Source organism: Phyllobates terribilis, unplaced genomic scaffold (assembly GCF_046119375.1).
Source record: "Phyllobates terribilis strain yellow unplaced genomic scaffold, ASM4611937v1 Scaffold_1__5_contigs__length_1240528914, whole genome shotgun sequence".
Taxonomy (NCBI): Eukaryota; Metazoa; Chordata; class Amphibia; order Anura; family Dendrobatidae; genus Phyllobates; species Phyllobates terribilis.
The window spans coordinates 316,286,863-316,307,128 of NW_027362761.1; the positions used below are offsets into that span (position 1 = coordinate 316,286,863).

General features: G+C 45.8%; 1 protein-coding gene across 1 annotated transcript in view; it reads right to left on the bottom strand.

Annotated features, from left to right (window-relative positions):
* Window positions 1-2,073: 2,073 nt before the first annotated feature.
* HIRA (histone cell cycle regulator) overlaps window positions 2,074-20,266 on the bottom strand; it is a 39,113-nt gene continuing 20,920 nt past the window's right edge. Inside the window, exons 17-25 of the mRNA XM_073675201.1 lie at window positions 19,554-19,655; window positions 16,483-16,631; window positions 16,221-16,382; window positions 14,820-14,878; window positions 14,627-14,732; window positions 11,464-11,586; window positions 4,276-4,439; window positions 3,989-4,077; window positions 2,074-3,180 (exon numbers count right to left, since the gene is read on the bottom strand). Of these exons, the coding sequence (XP_073531302.1) occupies window positions 3,064-3,180; window positions 3,989-4,077; window positions 4,276-4,439; window positions 11,464-11,586; window positions 14,627-14,732; window positions 14,820-14,878; window positions 16,221-16,382; window positions 16,483-16,631; window positions 19,554-19,655 (1,071 nt within the window). The 3' untranslated portion in view covers window positions 2,074-3,063. The remainder of the gene's footprint in view (window positions 3,181-3,988; window positions 4,078-4,275; window positions 4,440-11,463; window positions 11,587-14,626; window positions 14,733-14,819; window positions 14,879-16,220; window positions 16,383-16,482; window positions 16,632-19,553; window positions 19,656-20,266) is intronic.

A 20,266-nucleotide genomic window follows, 5' to 3' on the forward strand; every position in this document is an offset into this window, starting at 1 on the left:
AAGCGGGACGGACTGAAAGCTCCCTGGGTTTGGGCATATGTGCCTGACCAGGGATAGTGCAGAGGAGAGCGTCTGTGGGCAGGAAAGGGTGTGGGTCGGTGCCAGGGCAGAGCCTACCCGATCCTGAAGTAACCACGGTCCCGTGTCCCCCAACGGAACTCCGGAGGTGAGGCTTGAGCAGGCCACTGTTGTAAGGCAGAAGGAGCAGAGCTGCGGTGAGGCAGAGTGATGGCGTCGGCGTAGAAGGTGGGGAGGAGCAGAGCACGCTGCCTTGATGACGAGGAGCGCCGAGGCTCTGATAGGAGGAGGAGAAGGGGGCGGGCTTGAAGGACCCGACCGTTGATAGGTCCACGGGAAGGCTCGAGGGCATGGCAGAAGTGTCACCCTGCTCCTCGGCCCTGGTTGGCCGATTGCCGCAAGGGGCGTATACATGCCGGTAAGAGGGACAGCCCACCAGAGACGCCCTCCGACGGAGAAAGCGCGGTCAGTTTTGCCGAGTATAATGGGGAAGGAGGGGGAAGCTGAAGATGCGAGGAAGGGGGCGTGGCGCGGGAAGCGCTGCTGAAGTAAGCGCCATATTTGTGAGGCGGTGAGAGGGGGGGGGGGGGGGAGCATTGCTGGGAAACTGGGACCTGCGGTTGAGAGACAGTAGGGGATGTACCTCTCTGTGCTCTTGAAGGGGTCCCGATACCTCTTCTTCCTTTCCCCTTCTGAGGATGATCACAGGAGGTCTTCCGTGTATAAGGGGGGGATCCTGGCTTTTCCTCCTTCCCGCACTGTCCGGTCCTGGACAGTGCAGGAGACGGTGTCAACCCCAGAATCTGGGGGAAGGTCACCCGCAGGGACCACCGTCTCCCTCCCAGGCAGCTCCGAGGAGGGGGCTGGGGTGCGGAACAGGCAAGGAATGGCCACCGGGAATCACCCTGAGACACCGTGAGGTGACAGGGGATAAGTCCTGCCCAGCGGGTCCGAGAGTGGGCGATGTGGGGGCTGCCACACTGCTCTCTCGGTCGCTTGTGAGATGGGTTAACAGGGGATGCAGTGTTCCCTGTTTGCCCTGAAGAGCTGTATCTGAAAAAGAAAGAACAAGGATTAATAAAACACAACAGGGTTGGATCTGTTAGGAACCAGGTCTACCTCCTACAGACACTAAGCTTAAACTGGTGAGCTCGGTGCCTGTAGGCGGGTGTATACTGCGGAGGAGGAGCTTTTTTCTTTTTTTGCCTAGTGTCAACCTCCTAGTGACAACAGCATACACCCATAGTCCTGTGTCCCCCAATGAAGCGATAAAGAAATACGGTCGTCTGGACGAGCCCTAAAAATTGGTGGAGCTGGCCAAGATTGGTATAAAGAACAAAAATTGTAACATTGCATGCTCTTTCACTCTAGAATTCTGGCGAACATTGCTTGATGAATAGGGGTCTTCGAATGGACAGTCTGAAAATGTGGCCAATTTATCCCAGTGGCTCATGCTGGATGATAAATTTGGTGCATCTTTTGTGATATCGGTTGGCTTAGTTTTCACTACTTTTCTGCGCCTAAAAATTTTGATGAGTATTCAGGAAACGCTACTAGGGTATACTTTCTTTGACTGTTCCCATTCACACAAATATGGTTACATGAATCCATAGAGGTGCTGTAACATCAACCCTATACAGAGTAACATCAACCCTATATAAATCTATGGACCAAATTTATACGAGAGATACTGTTAATGGACATTTGTTGTCTCATTGTCTACAGCAAAGACTTGGCTAACAGAAATTGTGAGGGTATTCAACAAAAGAAAGTGGCACTGGCATGGTTGCAATATCCTACTATATGCTCATCAAGGAGTAGTGAAATCTATTCTCAAGAACCCAATGATACTATGAGTATTCAAAATGGATCAACACTCTCCATACAAATTGAATATAATGAGCCATATTTATTTAGGGTACGGACACTGGCCTTATAGCCTATGGCATCCGCACTGTACAACTTTATATTGGAACGTATTTACTAAGTTTTATACAAGTTTGAACTAATTCTGCATTAGAAAACCAGGTTTGTTCTGAAGAGTGCAGTATACAGCTGCTTAATGTCAATGTGTTTTTATCTGGGCAGCGCATTCTGAGGGGAGATTTGTCCTAAAATCGGCATCATTAATGCAACTTTGTATAAAGCCTAGTGAAATGTTTTATAAAGTTAAATGGTATTCTGATTAGAAGTCATTACTCATCTATCGGAAAGGTGATTATTTCTAGATCAGCGGGGGTACAACTAATGAGACCCCTACCAATCTCCAGAACAGGGGACTTTTCTCCCCAGTCTGAATTCAGCAGCAATGTACATGCTTGACCGCTGCGTCATTAATTTTCTATGGGACCTTATTTGATTACAAAAAGAAGTGTGATACATTTTTTTTAATTGGTAGTTAGAAAAGGAATGGAAAAAACCCTGTTTTTTACAAACATTTAAAAATCAAAAACCGAATGAGTACAGAATCAGTCGTTGGATTATTTAAACACAGCAGTCATAATCTCACCTTCCTACATTCGCCGGACATGTAGGGTTGATTGTTGGCCTGTGGACAGTGCATTACAAGTTAGTACAGTCTAGTATAAAAATAGTCTGAAATGGGGCAGCAATTCTTCTTATATTCACAGATGAAATTTGGCTGGGGAACTAAAACCTTTAACGCGACCATTATCTTTACATTTGTATAGTGCAAGGTCATGATTAAGCAATGGGACACTACCCTAAATATGGATGGGGAAAAGAGATTCAAGTGTTTTAGTAAAGTCCTGTGCTTTTCTTGCAAACAATGGCCACATCCCGTCATCTTTAGCAGACATCTTCAGTTTTCCAGCAATCATGAAAGATAGAACAAATACAGGGCTTCTAGCTGATGCTGAGCAGGCCAAAAACGGCTTCTTTAGTTCATCCTTCATGTCCATGCATGTTCCCCACAGCACCTTTGTTTCTCATAGTGGACATTGCCATGCTGGTCATCTTCCAAAACTAGCAGGCAAGCACACAAAGGAGAGCAACCAAAAGGAGGTTAAGGATGTGAACCAAGTGTTATTTGTCCGTTAGACTGTCCAGCTGCTCCCGATATTCCGTAAAAAGACGCTGGAATCTGAGATTTTGTCCAATAAGTGGGAGCAATTCCTGCAGTAAACTCCTTTTCCTAAATCCCTGGAATATCAAAAACACACCAAATATCAGTATATTTAAAAAAAAAACAATTAACCCAATCGGTAAACACCATAAACTAAAAAAAAATTCAAGGACGCCAAAATTAAGGGTTTTTGGTAGCCATAATTCCCCCCCCAAAAAAGGCTGTAACAAGCGATCAAAAAGTCATATATATACCAAAATGGTATTACTAAAAATGTTCTCTCACTCCGCAAAAAATAAGCCATAACACCACTCCGTTGGCCGAAAAATAAATATGGTACGAGTCTCGGAAAATGGTGACACAACCACAAATGTATTTATTTTTTTTGCAAATTTCAGATTTTTTCTTCACCACAAAATAATAAAAAAAAACTTGACATGTTGCGTATCGCCGTAATCGTATTGATGAGGAGAATCATATTGCAAGGTCTTTTTTTTACAACAAAATGTACATCGTAAAAAACAATTCCCAAAAAACAATGTCAGAATTGCGTTTTGTTTTTTTTCACAATTTCACCGCACTTGGATTTTTTTTTCCAATTTTCCAGTGCACTATGTGCTAAAATGAATGGTGTCACTCAAAAGTACAACTTGTCCTGCAAAAAAACAAGCCCTCATACGTTTATGTTGACAGAACAATAAAAGAGTTATGGCTCTGGGAAGAAAAAAAGGAAGGGGTTAAAAAAAACTTGTAAATCGGAATCCCCAGCAAAGAATACTCCATGGCTCCAAATGGAAACTACCTTTAAGAAGGAGATGTAGAATCTGAAGGTAGCAGTAAGTATAGGAATTCTAGATGTACAAGAATATTTTTCAAGAAGATTACCAATATTTTAGAATCCCATTGGCTGTCAGATGAGTGATGGACAGGACCAAGCAGCTCCTGGCATACTTCACGTAGCTTCTGTTCAACACCTGTGGGGCAATCGTGTTTACGTCTACATTAACATATATAAATGCTTACTTGAATACTTTTATCATGCACTTGTGTTTCAGCGTCTGCTCCGTGAGAAGACACTATTTTCTTTCATATAATTTTAAAATGAAAAAAGTCATGCCAGATAAAAATGACTGTTTCTCATGTTAGCATACATTTTAGTGATTGAAACTCACCTTCATTAACAAGGTAACGTGCATAGATGAGCAACCAGTATTTGTATTCCTGGCTTGACTGTAGTATCAGGGCACCCGCAATCTGATTCTCAAGGTAAGCCATGGTTGTTTCCTGCTGCACTTGGTGAGGCATTGTGAAAAGGTGAGCGGCCTGTCTGCCTGCACTGAAAATTACAAAGCTATTATCAAACCAATTAAAAAGAAAAAAAATTAGATGGTTTGTACCCAAGTTATCCGCTATCCATAGGAACCACACTGTTTCCAAGAGTGGGTCACTTGGGATCTGAGCACTGGGACCTTCACATACCCCAAAAAAACAGCACTCTGCATTAGCCCCCTCCACTCCATTCATTCTCTATGGGACTGCTGGAGGAGCGCTATGCTCGGATATCTCTGTCTGCCCCATGCAAAGCCCTGTTCTTGGTAAGTGGAGGTGCCAGTGGTCAAACACCCACCAATCTACAAGTTATCCACTGTCCTATAGGTAGGCGATAACGTAAAAGCTTGTTACAAACCCTTAAAATTCCCCCTTTCCATACTTGGACAAAGTCAGGAAATACTGTATTTTTTTGGATTATAAAATGCACATTTTGGCAAAAAACAAAAATTTAAAAATCTCGCTATAAAGTTTCTGTGTCTTGGCCTCTGGGGACAGCTTCTTTCCCAATCACTGTGAGAACAGATCTCTCTACTCCTGCCCCACACTGATCAGTGTGATCGGTGCAGGACAGAAGAGCAAGCCACCAACACCTGCACGGATGCTGCACCTCCTGACTAGCTTAAGGGCCTTCAGGTCATGTGATCAGTCACATGCTTGGAAGGAACGTCAAACCATGGTAATGTATAGTGTTGTTTTGATTGAGCAGTGTGTGTTGTTTAAATATAGCGAGGCATGTCGCTGTTGACTTGTGTGCGATTTAATGATGTAGCTGAGCTGAATGTATTGTAATTGAGCTGTGTGTGTTTTGATGATGCAGCTGAGCAGAGTGTGTATGTATTATACAGCATTGTATATATATATGTGTGCTGCAGAGTGCACATAAAGTGCTTGCTGTAAACCTATGTGTGTATAATACACATGCTGCAGAGAAACACTAACAATACATCTATTTTACCCCAGTGCATTAAAATAGTGATATTGACCCATGCACTTCTTTACATCACCAAGAAAGTTTTAAAATATTAGGAAAAGGAGATTTTTGTGCACTCACCGTAAAATCTTTCTCTTAGCCTCTAACTGGGAGACACAGGACCATGGGTGTTATGCTGCTGTCCACTAGGAGGCGACACTATGCATAATCTGAAAAAGATTAACCGTGGCTCCTCCTCTGCAGTATACACCCCTGGACGGCATCAGCCTTCTCCAGTTTTGTGCAAAAGCATTAAGAGGAACGTAACATGGATAACAATCATGCCTATAAGAAGGCAACTATGTACAACCTCAAAGACAATATGAGAACTCAACATAACAACGGCCCGGAACGGGCAACAGGGTGGGAGCTGTGTCCCCCAATTAGAGGCTAAGAGAAAGAGATTTTATGGTGAGTACACAAAAATCTCCTTTACTCTGTCGCCTCATTGGGGGACACAGGACAATGGGACGTCCCAAAGCAGTCCCTGGGTGGGAAGCAATGGACGAATATTGTGTCGACAGGCCCCTACAATTGGGGCACCGCCGCCTGCAGAACACGTCTACCCAGGCTCGCGTCTTCTGAGGACTGGGTATGAACCCTGTAGTGTTTGGTAGACGTGTGTAGGCTAGTCCAAGTGGCTGCCTTATACACTTGTTGTGCCGAAGCCTGGTGCCGAACGGCCCAGGAGGCCCCTACCGCACGTGTAGAGTGTGCCGTAATACCTGCTGGAAGAGGGTAATTTTTGAGGCGGTAGGCCTCTTGTATGGTGGATTTGATCCACCTGGCAAGGGTAGCTTTGGAAGCTGGCAGACCCTTGCGGCCGCCTTCCAGAAGAAGGAAAAGAGAATCAGACTTCCGGAAGGGCGCAGTCCTAGACACATAGATACGTAATGCCCTGACAAGGTCAAGCGTATGCAGAGCCTTCTCCACTCTATGAACCGGGACCGGACAGAGGGATGGCAGTGAAATTTCCTCATTGAGGTGGAAGTTGGACACAACCTTCGGAAGGAAGGATGGGACCGTACGGAGAACTAGCTTGTCCTGGTAAAAAGCCAGGAAGGTCCGTCTGCAGGAGAGTGCTGTCAGTTCAGACACCCTGTGTAGCTTGATTGCCACCAGGAAAACCACTTTTTGGGATAGAAGGCGGGGTGGGACTTCCCTAAGGGGTTCCAAGGGTGTTTCCTGCAATGCTGTCAGCACCAGGTTGAGGTTCCACGTTTCTAGTGGTCGTCTGTAGGGGGGAACCAATCGGAAAACCCCCTGAAGAAATGTCCTTACTTGCGGCTTGTTAGCAATGCACCTCAGAGCGCTGAGAGAGCCGACACCTGGCTCTTAAGGGAGGCCAGGGACAGTCTGGCCTCCAGACTTGATTGGAGAAACCAAAGTATCCTGGGGAGGGAATAAGGGATTGGGGTCTGGCCACGAGATTCGCACCAGGTAAAGAAGGCTTTCCAGGTACGGTAATAAATTTTAGCAGAGGTTGGCTTCTGTGCCCTGATCATGGTTCCAATGACGTCCGGCGAGAACCCTGACTGGGTTAGAACCCAGGTCTCAATGGCCACGCCGTCAAATTGAGGGCCCCTGAGTTCTGGTGGTAGAACGGGCCTTGTGACAGAAGATCCGGGCGGTCGGGGAGACGCCAGGGGACGTCTGCTGTGAGCTGTACGGTGTCCGCGTACCATGTACGTCTGGGCCAGTCTGGTGCGATTAAGATGGTTGGAACTCCCTCTTGCTTGATCTTCCTCCCCACTCTGGATATCAGGGGGAGAGGTGGAAAAATGTACAGGAGCTGGAACTGGGTCCAGTACTGAACCAGGGCATCCGCTCCTAGCGCCCGCGGGTCGTGTGTTCTGGCCATGAAGTTGGAGACCTTGGCATTGAGGTGGGATGCCATTAGGTCCACGTCCGGAGTCCCCCAGCGATGGCAGATCTGTCGAAAAACTTCGGGATGGAGAGACCACTCTCCCGAGTCCATTCCTTGCCGGCTGAGGAAGTCTGCTTCCCAGTTGTCCATACCCTGAATGTGGACCACAGAGAAAACCGAACCGGTGTCTTCCACCCAGCGGAGAATGTGTGTCACTTCTCGCATCTCCTGGGCACTGCGGGACCCCCTTGGTGATTCACATATGCCACAGCCATGGCATTGTCCGACTGTACTCTGATGTGAGAGGCTGCCAGTAAGTGATGGAAGGCTCTCAATTGCAGGAGGATTCCACGAATTTCCAAGATGTTGATGGGCATGGTCGCTTCCGCTGGGAACCACTTGCCCTGTGCTCTGTGGTGTAGGTGTACCGCACCCCAACCCGTCAGGCTCGCATCGGTGGTCAGAACCTTCCATTGACCCGTGAGAAAGGATTTCCCCTTTGTTAGTAAGGTTAGCTTGAGCCACCAGTGCAGGGACCTCCTGGTTGACGACGTCAGCTGGAACTCCCTGTCGAGAGAAAAAGGGGATCCTGTCCCATGACTTGAGGATGGCTAGTTGAAGAGGCCTGAGGTGAAGCTGGGCAAATGGAACCACTTCTATTGCCGCCATCATCCTGTCAAGGACTCTCATGGCAAACCGGAGAGATCGAGGGGTTTTTCTGAGGAGGGTGCGAACTCCTTAGACGGAGAAGCAGTGCCTTGTCCCTGGGAAGGAGCACTAGGCCCCTGAAGGTGTTGAATAGCATTCCCAGGAAGGTCAGAGACTGACTCGGGGTTGGTGATGACTTTGTGTAGGTTGACTAAGCAGCCCAGGCGACTCAGAGTGTCGATTGTGATTGAGACGCTAAGCTCGCAGTCCTTGAAAGTAGGAGCCTTGATAAGGAGATCGTCCAGGTATGGAACGACTACTATGCCTCTGGAGTGCAGGACGTCCATGGTGGCTGCCATGACTTTGGTAAACACTCTGGGAGCCGTGGCGAGTCCGAACGGGAGAGCCACTAACTGGTAGTGGTCCTGGTCAATTGCAAACCTGAGAAATCTCTGATGGGCGGGCACAATTGGTATATGCAGGTATGCGTCTTGTATGTCTATGGAGGCGAGATATTCTCCTTTTTTCCATGGACGCAATGATGGACCGAAGGGACTCCATGCGGAAGGGATGTAACCCGTACATATTTGTGGAGCTGTTTTAGGTCCAGTATGGGCCGTACGCCGCCTCCTTTCTGGGGACTACGAATAGATTGGAGTAGAACCCTCGGAAGTGCTCGGCCGCGGGGACCGGTACTATGACTCCTGCTTGAAGAAGCGTGGAGACCGCTTGGCGGAAGGCACGAGCCTTGGCTGGCGGCTTTGGAGCAGAAAGAAAGAGTCTGTTTGGTTGGAAGTGAACTCTATCTTGTATCCTGAAGACACTAGTTCCCTGACCCACCTGTCCTCTGTAATAGGCAGCCAGACTTGATGAAAGAGCAAAAGTCGGTCGTCTACGGGTGGGGTGTCTTCTGGAGTCCGTGAGTCATGATGAGGAGGAAATCTGAGATTTTCCTCCTTTGGACTTTGACTGGCCTGCTTTTGACTGCCAGGTCTTGTCCAACTTTTGCGTCGACCGCGAGTTGTCCCTGCGTGGGGAGGGGTTACTATTTTGTGCTGGACGCGAGACTGACCAGTCCGAAGAGTTCCGAAAGGATCGGAATCGAGTTTGGTTATGCTTCCTGTAAGTGCGTTTGGGTTTCAGTTGGGGGAGAGAGGTACTCATACCCCCCGTGGCGTTGGATATCATCATGTCCAACTGTTCGCCAAAAAGTCGACCACTGAGGTACAGGAGGTGCGTGAGGGACTTCTTTGAGGCTGCATCTGCTTTTCATTCCCGCAGCCAGAGGATACACCGAATCGTGATGGCATTTGATGCTATCCCCGCTGCACCCCTTGCTGAATCCAGAGCTGCATGAAGCATGTAATCTGCTACAACTGCTATTTGAACCGTTTGGTCCGACAGCTCAGGAGGAGATGTTTGGAGGCCAGCTTGTAAATTTTTGGGGCCAAGCCAGGATGGCCTTGGCAGCCCAAACTGAAGCGAACGCGGGAGCCAGGGAGGCCCCTGCGGCCTCGAAAATTGAACAAGCCCTGCGTTCCACCTGCCGGTCTGCTGCATCCCTGAGGGTTGAGCTATCTGGCAGTGAAAGGAGTGACTGTGGTGCTAGCCTAGAGACTGGGGGATCCACTTTGGGTGGATCTGTCCATTCCTTGGTGACCTCATGTGGGAAGGGGTACCGCGCCTCCAGATATTTGCGTGCCTCCGGGGGAGGATCAGAAATGTCCAGCACCCGATGGATGGACCAGATTACGTCCTCAACTAGCGCTGTATTGCTAGGGAGGATTGGGATCAGGGACCCTTCAGTTTCCTTGTCAGAGTCGGAATCACAGATATCTTCCGAATCCTGTGTATCGCTAAGGCGTGTCCTGCTGGATGAACCGGAGCGGAGGCCTTCTCTGGTAAGGGATCGCTGCGGAGATCTACATTGTCTGTCCCTGGTAGGGGACGGTCTGAATGACCTGGAATTCCGGTGTCTCTCCCTGGAAGGGGATGACCGTGTGCTATGGGATGACGCAGATGAACGTGACCTGTGGGTCCGCTTGCGTCTTGACCTAGACGTGGATGTGCCCGGGTCGTCATGTCCCTGAGTCGAGCTCTCCCTTTGCTATGTAGCCTGAGTCGAGCTCTCCCTTTGCTGGGTAGCGTTCATAGCCGAGGCATGACGCTGCAGAGCCTGAAGCAATGTGGAGGTTAGATTATCTATAGAATGCGTCATAGATTGCGACATCTGAGTGACCCATTCCTGCGTGGCATTAGACCCGAAGCATTGGCAGGGGCTTCTTGGGGCTCTGGCACAGTAGTCTGGATGCAGTACTGGTAGTGCAGGTACGTGCTGCCACTGGGGAGAGTATTACTGCAGGCTGTACAGAGTGCATAATAGCAGTCCTGCCTGGTTCTCTTGGACCTTAAGTCCGTTGTTATGCAGAGGGCCCTACAGGGGTGGCTATGCAGAGGAGCTTATAAGAAATAATGGATTCACAGCAGAGGAGGAACTCCAGCTGTAATCTTACCCCACCGGTGTGCCCCTAGGTCCAGCGCCGAAGATCCACAGTCCTGTGCCTCCCCGGAGACTGGCAGGCCTGGTCTGTATCTGCCGACCGGTAGCTGCAGGGTTAATTCTTTATCCTGCAGCAGATAATGGCCGCCGGAGTGAAGTTTAAGGAAGAAGGGGGGCGGAGAGCTGAAAAGGGCGGCAGTTGCTGTGTGAAGTCGCATACTTTCAGTCTGGATCCGCCCCCTCTATGACACTGTAGTGTCATATTTGTCATCTGGGGGGTGGGCCGGGGGGGCGGAGAGGAGGTGGCGGCTTTATCCTCGCCTCGACCTCAACCCAGAAACCCAAAAGGAATAGGGGAAGGAGGGGGGTCTCGACTTCGAACCAGCACCCGAGGGGCTGAGGAAGGAGCAACATGGGGAATAGCCATCTCAACTTCAACTGTGCACCCCGTAATAGGGGGCAGAGGAAGGAGCCATGCCGGGAGTCTCGCAGGAGACCTACTTTTCTTCATCTGTAATCCCGTCGGAGAAAACAGAGCAAAAGTTTTAGGTGTGACTCCTATTCGACACTAAGCAAAAACTGGAGAAGGCTGACGCCGTCCAGGGGTGTATACTGCAGAGGAGGAGCCACGGTTTATCTTTTTCAGATTATGCATAGTGTCGCCTTCCTAGTGGACAGCAGCATAACACCCATGGTCCTGTGTCCCCCAATGAGGCGACAGAGTAATATAATTTTCAGCTATCTAAACCTGGGTTTTGTCTTATAGTAAGGTGCATCCTACAGTCCAAAAAATACAGTATTTACTTTGGTTTGCTTAGTCTTTAGAGAAGAAAAAAATCAGACCTACCTCTATGAAGCCACAGGGCATAAAATTCTAAATTTGTGGGTTGGACATAGTAATATATATGCCATTAGGGACAGAAGGTTTAAAATACCTACTTAAGGTTTCAAAGTTACTTATAATTAAGGGTATGTAGACATACAAACATTTTTTATAGCTTAAACTAGGCTTTAATTCAGGGTGGAATATATTATTTTCTTACTTGGACGCTCTTCCTTGGATTATGGCTAGTGGTCCAGAGCAAATCATGGCTTCCTGCGAGCTCAAACAACTCCTATAATCTGCGCACTGCGCCAAGGAATCTTGTTTGTCAGATACCAGGTTCCTGTTTAGGTACAGAGAATTAATAAAACAGTAATAAAAACCATTTTGGAGAACTCTCAACAAAAGTAAAAAATAACCTGCAGGAGAACAGAACATACATAAAAAATATTAGAAATAAAAGCATGCATTTGACAATATTGAACACAGAATATGTGTTGTTTAGATCACATAAAAAGAAATAAGATCTAATATTGTGAAAAGAAACATAGTTTTAATAAGGTTGGATGGCAATAATTATGTGCTGCATATAAGCTTCAAATCAAGAGTCTTGATTTCATAGCATAAGTAAAATCCCAAATGCACCTATTAGCCTGGAGTCCCAGTAGTGATGGCATCGGATGCGAGATACTAATGACATTCGGCTCCTGCTCTGCTGCGAGCGGGAGCCGAAAGTCAGTGTTCCAATCCTCTCTCACGGAGAGGATCGTAGCACTGTTGCAGAGGAATCAATTTCTCCATCTCCTCTGTTGCTGGCGTCGGCTGGAATCGCACTGCACTCGGGTGATATCCTGAGTGCAGTGCGATGTTTCACACGCACCCATAGACTTATATGGGTGCGTGCAATCCGATTTAAGGATGCAACGGCAGCATGCTACGATTGTTTTCGCATACCGAATCGCCATGAGAAAATAATAGCAGATGTGAGCTGCCCCATAGGGTAATATTGGGGCGATTTTTTATCGGATTGCACTCATCCGATTGCATTGCAGGTGAGAGCGAGCCCTTAAAAGGGAATCTGTCAGCAGGAACCTGATTTCTCAGAGGAACAGACTGGCCATGTAAAGGTATGGACTTGTCTTTGAAAGAGCTACAAGTTCATATAAATAGTTTGGGGTGAAATTCTGCTGACGGATTGTCTCTAAATACAGACCCTCATTCACAGGTGGCAATCTGAATAATACTAATAGCTCTAGATGCAACGGATACGACTTTATATCCAAAAATTTTACATATTTTTTTTAATAAGAAAAAACTCCAAGTACCAATAAATAAGATCTCCATAGTTAAGAGCTGGATATGAAATACTGAAAAAAAAATTCAGAAGCACTCATAATTTAGCAAGATCCTTTCACGATTCCCTCCACTACTAGGTGAATTAGCTTCATGGAAAATGTAATTAAGTTAAAATATTAGAGTAGACAGATTCGTAGGACCCTTTTATTCGTTGAAGCAGCCGGACTGGGGCAGTGTGAACTTCCTCAGAAGGCACTCTAATGCCGGCATCGTAGCACCTCTTGTCATTACTAGGCCCCTGCGACATCATGAGGGCTTAGTGATCACAAGAGGTGCCCAGAATGCCATCATTCGAGTGTCAGTTGAGAACGTTGGCAACGGCCTGATCCATCTGCTTGGTACTGCGAAATTTTTTTGCTCAATTTAAGAAGAGGGGTATCCACACTCCACAAACTGACTGCTAGTGTTGGTGCGGAGACGATCCAAAAGGCAGCAAAGGCACTCGGCATGTTGTGCATCCAACACACCGTGCAATAAACTGATCACATTTACCACATATCATGTATCAGTTTAGTTACGAGCCTTCCCAGGTCACACAATCATGGCAAACCTCAGAATAGGCCACAAAAGTCTAATAGATGCGGGTGGTGGACACACATCAGAGATTTATGGCATATTCTGCGTCAGATCGGACATTGTTATGTAATGTGCGGTTTATGTATGAAGGAAAAGTCTGACTGGGACAACGCTACATGGTTTACTACTATTAAAACCACATTTTAAAAAGCCATTTGAGGACAGGCGGATATACTTATGTTCGCTGCTTAGTGAGGAGCTATTTGCTGTTGTAGAGAGAAGGAATCATTGGTTACACCATTATTAATTTAGCCATCTGCAGTAATAAATGCTATGGAAGGATCCTATTGTTTTTCCCAGTGTTTGATGACACAGATGTGTAGTACAGCTTACTATTCTTGGCTAGCCTGGTCTACTGTCCACTTTGGTCCTCCAGAATTTTGATATTTTTGTGTCATTAATATTAGATCTGAAGGTCCCAACACCCCACCAATCATCGATAGGTCCAGAGGTGGTCAGAAACAAACAGGCTATAGAGCTGGAACACCAGAGCTCCTTAGACCGTGTAGTCAATTCTTGGGTTCTGCAGCTCTCTGCTGTGTTTCTATGGCTCTGGGCAGGATGAGTACAACAGATCAAACACTCTAAGGGAGGTAGGACATAGGCCATAGCGCTGTTTGTGGCGAAATGCTGCAAGTCCAGCCTCTCTAACAAACAAGTGAGGAGCAGATGGTAAGATCTGTTACCTTCAGCCAAAGTCGCAGCATTTGCTCCGAGGTGTAGTCAGCATCAAATTGTTGCCAAATACCATAAAAAAAAACTAAATGTTCAGGGTTCTCCAGATATACAGCTATATTAATGCTGTTAAAGGTAACCTGTCATCAGAAAAAACACTATTAACCTGCAGATATTGGGTTAAACTGCAGGTAAATAGTGTTATTATGCTGCCCGGCTCCTGCACTTAGCCGAACACTGCGGGGAGAAAATTAACCTTATTCCCCCTGGTCAGCTTCGCTGGCTGAGAAAACAGAGCGGCAGCTGTAACCGAGCCCTGACTGACAGCCAGCCTCAATGCAGAGGAAGTCCGAGGGCCGGGGGCACGGTTACAGCAGCCGCTCTGCATTCTCAGAGCAGTGACTAAATCCGAGCCGATGCCATCCCCCTTGACTGAAACCCAAATGCTGTCAGAAAGAATAAAGTTCATTTTCTCCCAAGAGCCACACTTTCTGTACAGTGGCCGGGCAGCTTTCTAACACAATTAACCTGCAGATTAACCCAATATCTGAAGGTTAATAGTGTTATCAGATGTGACAGGTTCTCTTTAATTAAAAAGGTAGGAGCATCCTTCCAGAAAGAATCTTATTGTTTGGTCTCAAAAACTCTACATGAATTATGATTCTACCATATACAAACTCAATTACAACTGTGCAAAATGGGATGAGAACAAGTAATAAGAATTATGGAAGGTAAATGCACAGGCTGATCCTATAATTACACAGTTAAAATCTTACCATGTGGAGAGTGCAGGATTAAAGCAATATGCTTTCCCATTAGACAAGCTTAGTACAGGTACACCTCTCTGAGTAAGCAACGTTTGAGAAACCAACAGGTCATTCCCTAAGTAAAAATAGTGGTGAAATATATATATATATTAAGATCCAATAAAATTAATGGAAAAATAGCATTTTAGCCAATAATGGTTACCTGTTAATATGGGCAATAAAGATTCATTCTTTATGACAGCTTTCTGATTCTGGACATCCCTAAAAAACAAAACAAATGCAGCTAGAAAATACATGTTATCATGGCAATGTATATACTCTGAACAACCACAACATTAAAGGGAACCTGTCACGTCCCAGCTACTATCTGCACTGCCCCATAGCATTGTTAGTGATGCAATGTGCATCACTAACAAGCTTTTTCCATTAAAATTGGTGCAGCTATAATGATTTTATAACCTTCAATATACATAGATCCTACCTGCTCGTTCAGTCATAGGGGCGTGCTTGTCATATTCAGTGATGGGCGGGCGCAGCATTCACTCACTGCTGGCGCCACCCATGTATTTGAATCCTGCTCCCGGCAAGTGCTGATATTGTGGGACGCAGGCGCATTAGTACATGTCCGGCCGCTGGTCCCGCGTCTGCGCAGTGAGGCTGAGTGATTACAGCTTCACTACGCACGCGCGGGGAACATAGCGTCATAGCACGTGCGCAGTGAAGCTGGTAATAACACAGCCTCACTGCACAGACGTGGGACCAGCAGCCGGACATGTACAAATGTGCATGCGCCCCAGAATATCAGCGCTTGCTGGGAGCAGGATTCAAATACATGGGTGGCGCCAGCAGTGAGTGACTGCTACTCTCGCCTATGACTGAATATGAGAATCACACTATAACTGAATGAGCAGGTAGGCTCTAAGTATACTAAAGATTATAAAATTATAGTTGCACCAATTTTAATGAAAAAAAGTGTGTTAGTGATGCACATTGCATCACCAACAACACTATGGGGGCAGTGTAGAGGGTAGCTAGGACGTGACAGGTTCCCTTTAAAGGGGTTTTCCATTCATTTTTTTTTTTAGCCCATAGGCTTCCAAGGGTTATAAATAAACAGGTTTACTCAGTGGCCCTTGCTCCAGCTTTTAGCCACTGTGCCTGGTGCACACTGCAATGTACAGTGCGTTCCTTAAACTTATCCTTATTCAGCATTACGTGTATCAGCAATTTGTTTTACACTAGCTCTTCTTTAGGATCAGGTAAGATGAGCTAGTATTCGCTCCCCATTGGGCCACTTTTGGTAGGTAGTAGATGGTGCATACTGGAAACACCCTACACAACCTGCCATTATGTAGCTGCCCTATCCCAGTCATGTAGCCATCACAATTTGGCTCATTTGTCAAATTTGCTTGAATAATTACGTTCACTAGTTTTTCAATATATCAGATTCAAGAACTGACTGTTCACTTGCTGTCAAATAGATCCATTTCCTGACAAGTGCCACTGTCCCAAAATAATCACTTTAACCTGTCACTAGTTTTAATTCTGTGTCTGATCGATATACAAGCAATTGCTTCATGCAGAACAATTTTCCATTACTCACCAAACAGAAAGAGCAGCTGAGGACGTAAGAGCCATGACAAAGCGGCCTGTACATTGTATCGTAGAGATATGGGAAGGCAGAATGATAGGTGGAAACACTCGTCTGCCACTGCTAGAAAACATCGATAACATTCGCTTCTCACAAGCTACACAAACCATCTCACTAGAGTATATAAAGAAAATAAATAAAAAAAAGGAAACCGTTACAAATTTGTAGACTTGCTAGATTGCTTTGGAGCACCCAGCCATGTAACAATACTAACTTGCTTCCTGCTGCTGCAAGAATGCGACTTGTAAGCACCGTCCTCCATTCCTTCCCGTCTCGGTTGCACTTGAGCTGGCTTAGTTTTGATCCGCCTACTGATCGGAAGTCATTCTCTACTTCAATGTACATTGTGGGGTCTGCACTAATCTGAAAAGTTGGAAAAGTAAGTAAAATTCTTAGCACCAAAGCAACCTGACAATATATACCCTGCTCAAAAAAATAAAGGGAACACTCAAATAACACATCCTAAAGCTGAATGAATGAAATATTCTCATTAACCCTCAACTGGTGAAGTGGGGTTTGCCACACCCCAGGGAATTTTTGTTCGGCTGCCATTCATTGAAAAATGCTGGTATGAGGATACTTGTCTCACTAGCTTCCATCCATTTGTGGGTGTCAAAAATTTGTTATACTCATGTGTAATCAATTGCCAATAAGAAAATGATTAAAACAAATGTGATCTTTGCATTTTCTGTAAAAATAAGAGATTTCTAAACACTGGGGTATAGGAAACCCCACATCACCAGCTGTGTGACAAAAACCCCACCTCACCAGTTTAGGGTTAAAAACTTTGTTCTGTACAAAGTTGAATGTGCTGACAACAAAATCACATAAAAATAATCAATGGAAATCAAATTTATTAACCAATGGAGGCCTGGATTTGGAGTCACCCCCAAAATTAAAGTGGAAAAACACACTACAGGCTGATCCAGCTTTGATGTAATCTCCTTAAAACAAGTCAAAATGAGGCCCAGTATTGTGTGTGGCCTCCACGTGCCTGTATGACCTCCCTACAACGCCTGGGCATGCTCCTGATGAGGTTGCGGATGGTCTCCTGTGGGATCTCCTCCCAGACCTGGACTAAAGCATCTCCAACTCCTGGACAGTCTGTGGTGCAACGTGACGTTGCACCACAATGTGCTCAATCGGATTCAGGTCTGGGGAACGGACGGGCCAGTCCATAGCTTCAATGCCTTCATCTTGCAGGAACTGCTGACACCACTCCAGTCACATGAGGTCTGGCATTGTCCTGCATTAGGAGGAACCCAGGGCCAACCGCACCAGCATGCGGTCTCACAAGGGGTCTGAGGATTTCATCTCGGTACCTAATGGCAGTCAGGCTACCTCTGGCGAGCACATGGAGGGCTGTGCGGCCCTTCAAAGAAATGTCACCCCACAACATTACTGACCCACTGCCAAACCGGTCATGCTGAAGGATGTTACAGGCAGCATATCGCTCTCCACGGCGTCTCCAGACTCTGTCACATGTGCTCAGTGTGAACCTGCTTTCATCTGTGAAGAGCACAGGGCGCCAGTGGCGACTTTGCCAATCCTGGTGTTCTGTGACAAATGCCAAGCGTCCTGCACGGTGTTGGGCTGTGAGCACAACCCCCATTTGTGGACGTCGGGCCCTCATACCACCCTCATGGAGTGGGTTTCTAACCGTTTGTGCAGACATCCACATTTGTGGCCTGCTGGAGGTCATTTTGCAGGGCTCTGGCAGTGCTCCTCCTGTTCCTCCTTGCACAAAGGAGGAGGTAGCGGTCCTGCTGCTGGGTTGTTGCCCTCCTATGGCTCCCTCCACATCTCCTGGTATCTGCTCCATGCTCTGGACACTGTGCTGACAGACACTGCTACCCTTCTTGCCACAGCTCGCACTGATGTGCCATCCTGGATGAACTGCACTACCTGAGCAACTTCTGTGGGTCGTACTGTAGACACCGCCTCATGCTACTGTACCTCTAGGGGTGAGAGCAATGGCAAAATGAAAAAGTGACCAAAACAACAGCCAAAAAGTATCAGAACAGAGAAATGGTCTGTGGTCACCACCTGCAGAACCACTCCTTTATAGGGGGTATCTTGCTAATTGCCAATAATTTCTACCAGTTGTCTGTTCCATTTGCACAACAGCAGGAGAAATTGATTCACAATCAGTGTTGCTTCATAACTGGACAGGTAGATTCCACAGTAGTGTTATCGACTTGGAGTTACATTGTGTTGTTTAAGTGTTCCCTTTATTTTTTTGAGCAGTGTATAATAAACACAAATGAAACACTGCAGGACTATTAAGAGTGAAACTGTTGGAAATAATAAAGCCTCAGAAGCGAAGATGCTTATTTTAGTTGTAACCGTATTTTGTATTCCATGTACTCAACTTTTGGAAACCGTTAATATAAATAGCACAACGGTGCTTGTATCTAGCAGTTCTAATTAGGAGCAAATAAAGACAACTACCACCACTTGTCTGCTTGAAAGTATTAAAAAAATGGGAGTAATTTGTGCTTTACTACAACCAAGAAAACAGACAGCTCTAGAATCACCTACAATTGAAACCAGAAGTTTACATACACTATATAAAAAGACACATATGCATGTTTTTCTCAATATCTGACATGAAATCAGAATAAACCTTTACCGTTTTAGGTCAATTAGGATTACCATAATTTTTAATATTTGCCAGGAGAGAGCGAGAGAGAATGTTTTAAGGCATTTTTATTACTTACCGCAAAGTCAAAAGTTTACATACACTAAGATTACTATGCCTTTAAACAATTCTGGACTGCGCATATGATGATGTCATGTGTTTGGAAGCTTCTGATAGGTTTTTTGGCAACATCCGAGTTAATTTGAGACACACCTGCAGATGTATTTTAATTTCCACCTGGAACACACTGCTTCTTTGTGTAGCATCATGGGAAAGTCTAAAGAAATCAGCCAAGATATCAGGAAGAGAATTGTGGACTTGCACAAGTCTGGCTCATCCTTCGGTACAATTTCAAGATACCTGAATGTGTCTCGTTCATTTGTACAAACAATTATACGCAAGTACAAACAAGATGGGAATGTTCAGCCATGATAAAGGTCCTTTGCTCTTGTCCTTCGGTTCATATGCACATCTTGGACCAAAGCACGTTCATCTCTGGGACACAGAATCAGTCTCCTTCCCGAGTGGTATCATGGCTGGACATTCCCATCTTGTTTGTACTTGTCTAGGTTTACTCCCAACTTTTGGAAAATGATTGAAAAGCACAAGTTTGCTTATTTTGTAAATTTATATAGTTCACTGACCTGCAAGGTAAAAGACTTCTGAATGGTTGGGATAGGCAGTCGAAGTGATATTGCAGAAGTCATACACGTTAAGTCCTTCTCGGATGTTGAAGCCACCTGAGACTGAAAACATTGAAATAAAAATTGATTTATCAGAATTTAAAACAAGGAAATTAAACAAAAGCGATGTTTATATTCCTTTGCGAGAAGCCTCTGTACTGAAAATGTAGCAAAATTCAGGTACATACGTCGAATATAAATGAAAAGCACTCATGGACCTGATCATCAAAGAGATTACGCCGGAATTCTGACATAAATCACTATGAAAAGTAGCAATTATTTTGTGCAATCCTAAGTTCTGCAAAAAAATTTCACAACAATTTTGCCAAAATGGGCACAGCTGATGCAGAACAGGAGCGTGATGCCACATGAATTAGACAAGCTTAAAAGACACCAGAAATCTATGACTGACGTAAGATTTGTGGTGAGGTGTACACCACTTTACAAAAATGTGCCTAATTTATTAAGAGGCGTGTGACTTAATGAATTAGGAGCATCTGAGTCCACACACGCCCCCCATCAACATTGGCGTGAATAATGCCAGTCTTGATGAATTGGGGCCTATGTCAAATTAGACTTGCTGCTCAAACTAAAAATATTTTCGCTACCATATTTTGTGTAGTGGCCATGAATGGTACTACAAGTGCTCTCCCATAAAACTGAATGGTATAGGT